This window comes from Anser cygnoides, chromosome 5 (assembly GCF_040182565.1).
Source record: "Anser cygnoides isolate HZ-2024a breed goose chromosome 5, Taihu_goose_T2T_genome, whole genome shotgun sequence".
In the NCBI taxonomy this organism is placed as follows: Eukaryota; Metazoa; Chordata; class Aves; order Anseriformes; family Anatidae; genus Anser; species Anser cygnoides.
This window is the reverse complement of record NC_089877.1, coordinates 3,958,593-3,964,592: the sequence shown is the minus strand read 5'-3', so window position 1 is coordinate 3,964,592 and position 6,000 is coordinate 3,958,593. Positions and strand designations below refer to the sequence as shown.

General features: G+C 48.2%; 1 protein-coding gene across 13 annotated transcripts in view; it reads right to left on the bottom strand.

Moving 5' to 3' along the window:
- Positions 1–3,664: 3,664 nt before the first annotated feature.
- The window catches only part of LMO1 (LIM domain only 1), a 68,138-nt gene continuing 65,802 nt past the window's right edge, over positions 3,665–6,000 (bottom strand). For all 13 annotated transcript variants that reach the window (XM_066997348.1, XM_013189144.3, XM_066997349.1 and 10 more), the window contains one exon: positions 3,665–4,112. In XM_066997348.1, coding sequence (XP_066853449.1) covers positions 4,007–4,112 — 106 coding nt within the window. In that variant the 3' untranslated portion in view covers positions 3,665–4,006. The remainder of the gene's footprint in view (positions 4,113–6,000) is intronic.

Sequence of the window (6,000 nt, the reverse complement as noted above, 5' to 3'; positions counted from 1 at the left end):
GGTAAAATGGGAGGCAGGTGAAATGTGGGACAGGCAGCAGCACCCTGCGGCTGTCCCTGTGCCTGCGGGGGGCCCGGTGAAGCTGCTGGTGTCAGAGAGGCCCACTGCCGGCCCTGCGTCTGCTGCTCTCCATACTAAAGCCATTTACTGTACGGGTCGGCCACTGGGGAAAACCGCTGTCTACAGCTCAGCTACATTACTGGAAGAGCTGCAACTGTGTTTGTGCTGCTCTGACTGTTGCATTTCCAGGACCCGCTGTATGGGCTTTGAAACGCTCCCTCGTGCAGCACAGGCCCGTCCCCCTGGCTATTAGGGCCGTGCCCCTCAGCCCTCACCCCGTGCTGCCGCAGCAAAGCCATGCAGAGTGTGGCACGAGCAAGCTCTGCTTGACGTTGGGAAACACGGGTTGTAATGCCATAAAAGAGGGCTGAAATGCAAATACAGTGTTTCTTGTGAGGTAAATTAAGCTAACAACGTGGTAACAAACCGCTGTTAATATTAGATTAACTTGTTTGGCAAGATATGAAATCAGGGGAGCTGAATTGTTGATAGCCGAGCGTTCAATAACGCTAATGCTGTTCAGGGAAGTATGACATCCCTCTGAAATACAGATGCATGCACAAAAAAATTAAGAGGAAGAGCCAGAATCAGTACAGCAATTACACCAGCATTGAAGATGAATAGAGAAGAGGGTTGAGATTTTTGATTGCCTTTAAATGCTGGCTTGTTTTAGTCTTAAAATCAGACTGTGCTGTGATCAGCCATTAGGCCTAACTGAAAAAGAGAGACAGAGAAAAGATCCCAGATTCCAACATTTGCAGTAGGGACGTAAGATACCACTTTGATCTGAGATAAGGAGGCAAATGACAGATAATTCAGAAGTTAGAGCCAGCTGCGTGCACTTGGCAGCACCCGGGACAACTTTGGAGTGATGGAGACTTGGGCAGAGGGGTCACCCGCAGCTGCAGCGTGGGGACTGAGGCAAAAGCTTTAATGTCACACTGTATGCCAGTGGTCACTAAACTGATTAAGCAGTGGTTACCTTTAGCAGTAAAAAGGCTATCTGCTAATACTAAATGATTAGAGTCTAAAATGCCATTTACTCTGCTCTGATTCCTTGAATGAATATTTATGCCAAGTGATGACTCTAACACCATCAAAAGGTTTTCCCGCTCTGTTCTTTAGAGTGGAAGTGATTATTCAACAGCAGGTCTGCATTCCAGCACTTGTTTCTATTAAGCAAATTTGCAGTGTTCAGACAAAAAAAAAAAAAAAAATCACGATTGCATCATCCTCCTGGGATTTTTATTTTAAAGAGCTTGTACTTCCAACACTCCCAAGGGCACACGCTGCCACAGGTGGACAGTGTCTGCAGCACAGACACAGGAAAGGGTGATACAGATGCTGCACAATTTCTGCATTGCATTTTGTGTCACCCCACCCAGGATTTAAGCAAAACTTAGGGTCTAGGAGGGGCTGGGGGAAGGTGCCTGCTCCACTCCCTGCTCCCGTTTTTGCTTTACGGCAAAGAAAAAAAAAATTGGTATCCTTAACATTATGACCATGAAACCTATGCCTGAAGCAGTTTTGACCAGCAAGCTGTAGATCCCTTTTGATCTTAAAGCTTTGCCACTATGCTGTCAATAAAATAAATATTTCAGTGGGAAAAAAAGTCCATGGAGGAAAAACTCTCAAAGAAAATGCCTTCACTTTGCTTATGTGCTTGCTGTGTCGATGCCAGCGAGACTCGCAGCCCCTTGGGGAGCTGGATGACATCCCAGCCAGCCCAGGCCCATCTGGGGACTTGCGGATGCACCAACGCCCTGCGCGCACACACCACGACCATTTGCACTCATCCAGTGGCTCAGAATTGGGATTTCCTGCTTATGTGACCCCCTTCTCCAGCAGGTGCCTGGCTTTGGGATAATGTCACTGTGCCTCTTCCAGCTGTGTGAGGGAAATGTGGCAGCTGAGGAGCCGTTAGCCAGCATTAGCCAGGCAGCTCCAAAAAGTTACACTTTCTTCCTCCCTTTCTTCTGAAGAAAGGAGACTGCCCATGCCAAGGAAAAGAATGCATTCTGGAAGGTTTAAGTACCATTCTCCAAAGGACTTCTTGTTTTTAAATTGGTGCCAAAAACGCTCCTTGGGACTCTGAACTAAATCTGAATAAGCTGTGCAGCTAGTTTTGCTGTTGACACTTTATTTTCTTTCTTACTGCTCCCATCCTCATCACAGGACCGGAGCAGTGTGCTGCCACCGCGCGCCGTTACAGCGACAGCCTCAGGCGCGCAGGCAGTGAGGGGCCGGCAGCCTGCTCCCAGCGGGGTGCTCGAGGCCTGGGCACCCGGCTGCTCCTGCCACAGCCCCGGCGTGGCCAGCCATGGTAACCTCTGCACGAAGAGGGCTTGCTCAGCTCTGCGCTCTCTTAACAGTCTGAAGAACCTCAACCCCGAGTGAGACAAAAAGGCAACAGCAGTTAAAAAGCCACTGGTCCTTTGAAAAGGGGATGGGGCAAAATACGCTATTAGGGGGCTCCCAAGCCAAAACGTCTGCTTGCAAAGAAAAAAGCACTCAATCCATATTCATGGTACCTATAGGAGCCAGGTGATGTTTTGAAGCATACCAAGGTTCTGGGGCTTCTGTTTGGCAGCTTTGAACACAGACGCACATGAAAGCTTTCCACGCAACTGGCAGAGCAGCGCTGAGGTGCACTGCAGGCCTGTCAGAGAACAGATGGACTCAGGACCAACAACTAATCAAGTCGTGTCAGACAAAAAGGTGTTGGTGTCCATTTATTTGAGGGAAGGGGGAAAACACAAAGAAAAAGCAAGACAACAAACAGATGGAATTTCAGCCACCTTTTACAGCTCCTGGTGCCCTGCATCGAAGTGACACTTGGTGTACGAAGAAATTTGTTTGGTACAGCCCAGGGCCCTGCACATGAACTGCATAACCTTGAAAATCACTGCACAAAGCATCGCAGCAGGAACGCAGGTCAGAGCTTTTCTACGGGAGATGTTTCAAATCCAACCGCTTTTGTTATGCCAGAGGTCAAAGCCTCCAGCAGGGAGTAAGCGAGGAGTGCTGCAGGGCAGGGGATGCCACGGCCATGCCAGGCTGTGTTCAACCCTGACATCAGCCCTTGGACAGACCTGGGCAAGCAATGCCCCACAGGAAAACCTCACTGCATGTCAAAGCCTTGAAATCATTGTTCTGCTCAATCCCTAGGGGCCGCCGGCTAGGCCCGGGGGAGCCTCTGGCTGTAGTAGGCCGGGGAAGCCTCAGGCCAGAGCAGGCCCGTGAAGGCCCTCCTGCTGGAGGTGCCCTGCCCAGGTCCATGCGGCTCAGCCCTAACTCAACACTTGATCGTTGTCTGCATGGGCTACAACAAGTGGAACCTACTGCTCCTCACCACCACCCCCACGGGGCTCCCTCCCTCCTGTCGTGTAGCACAGCAGCATTTTGGAGACGAGTCTCCGCATAGCTCACGCTGCAAGGTTTAACCCTGCGGCAGGGACTCTTCCCACAGATCACACGTGTGAACTCCTGCCTCTGCTGTTATTCACACAAGTCCCAGGGATAGGTGTATGTATTTACAGAAGTGTACTCACCATCAAGCAGAGGAAATAAAGGTTCCCACCGCATGAACAAACCACAGCTAAGATGACCAGCAAACATTCATAATTTTTAATTCACACCAGTAATAAAATTGCATTACATTTTTCATAAAATAAATGTTCCAGTTTATATACAGAAAACAGACTGTACAGAGCCCTCCCCCAGACCCCAAAAACTCACAAACATACAGGCAATGCAGTGCTCAGCTAAGCAGGCACAACTGTACATCTAAAAGTGTAACTGCTTTGTGTTGGGGGGGAAAAGTACTACAATGTATATAGTCCTCTCTGGACCAAGAATTAAAAAAATATTGCAGGCAAGCTGACAGACGCCTTGCTGCTGGTGCGGCCGAGCGTCCATCCACAGTGCTCCAGCGAAGCAGGGTTTGTTATTGAACCTGGGACTCGAAGCTCCCATTCAGCTGCCCTTCCTCATAGTCCATCTGACACAAGATCATGTTGTTCTTCAGGAAAAATTTGTCTCCCACACAGAATCTGGAACATAAAAAGAATCAACCGGTCTCAGTATGAACAGGATTTTTTGAACCAGGTGATTTTATTACAGAAGAAAAAGAAACAGGTTTAACTCATCCAGCAAAAGACACCCCATTATAATAGCAAAGGTAACACTTTGCCTTTGCTGCACCCATGGGCTAGAGCAGAGGGTACCTGAGGCGGTTTGGGGCCAAAGGCAGGGGGAGGAGGCCAGGAGCAGCTGAGAAGGATGTCCCTGCAGATGGGAGGTTTCAGGAAATCAAGCTGGTGATATCTTACGCAGAGCCTATGTGAAGCTTGTGCTGGTATCCATATTTTCACAGCTCCCTCAGGTGAGGTAGTATTTACACTAATTTCCAGGCAACGACTGGCTATTAAGTCCTTCCTCACCCCCTTGTGTACAGTGCTGAACAATAAATAGAAATTTCCTGATAGCTGGACTCCTAACCTTTATCTTCATTGAGCGAAGGGCACTGCTCTCTATATACCATGTAAATTGTTCTGTTTGTATTGAGGTTGACAGAGAGGCTTGTGATATTTAACAATTTTATTTGACCATTAAGGTCAAAAAAGTTCCACATATAGTATCTGAGAGGTATAAATTGACAGCCCATAGCTTTTTCACCCTGTCTGCTTGCTCTGGAATTAGAAGCTAATCTTTTTTTCTTAAGATAACACACAATGCCCTTCGAGCCCAATCCAGGGGCTGGTTTTTGCCCACCATGCTGACAGGACGATGGCCGGCCAGAGCCCAGTGCGACCTCAAACGCTGCGTCCCATAACCCATAGCCTCGTGCTGGAGGGCAGCTCTGAGCCCACAGGGATGCCCCGCTGCAGGGCCGAGCGTTCAGGGGCGCTGAAGGAAGATCGGGGGAGGTGATCCTAGCCTCAGAAGATTTAGAGGACCTCAAATTCCTGCTTGCTCGTAGGCAGAGCTCTGGCAGGGCCATTGCCTACTCCTTGTCTGAAACACTTTCTAGATTTGTAACCCAGGTACCTATGGGCAAAGCATCTCCACAGAAGTGCATGTTCTGTGCTACAAGAGCAGGAGTGGTCATTTTAGAGCTCCTTCAAACGTCTGACTTGAGGACAAGCTGCAGATAAGGTGATTAATTTGCCAAGACAGTACAAAGACAAGTGGGAACCAGTTCTCACTTTATATGATTTCACTGGAGACCTAGCTTCTTCCCACTGTGGCATGTGCTTTAGTAGTTCTGAAATTCATCTATTTATCTGTATTACAAAGCTATAAATGAATCTCACTTTAAATTAACAATTTTTAACCTAAAAATTGTATTGTGCACACGCTCCAGAAAACCACATTCCCCACGAGCAGTTTACTCACTATAATTAACAACACAGCAGCTTGCATTCTGCTGCTTGTCGTTACCCTAAGTACAATATAAATCTCCGGAAGAGAAACACAAAAATGACTCGTCCCCAGCATCGTCACCAGCTGCCTCATGTCTACCCTGGTTTGGGTCTCGAGGAGCAAGAGAAGCTGGAGGACTAGGGAGCTGGAGTGCATACGTGTGAGAGCACTGAAACACACAGCAAGGGGCACCCAGAGACCCCCTGACAGTTTGGGAGAAGGGCTTCCTTCACAGGAAAGGAGACTTTGCCTCTTTGCACCTGCAAACCCAGTTTTGAAGCTAATGAAAACAGTGCATGCTCTGTATAAATGTTAGAGATTTTGCTGCACTGGATTTAACACTCTGTACACAGACGCAGCCTAGCTAATAAAGAAGGGTAAGCAAGCTGGAAGAGAACTAAAGGAGAGAAGTCTTCACAATCAAATCTTTGCACAGCTGGAGAAATAGGCAGGGTTACTGATTCCAAAGTAGCTTTGGCATCCACCTTTGCAGTTTTGACTCAGGTTTACTTAAGC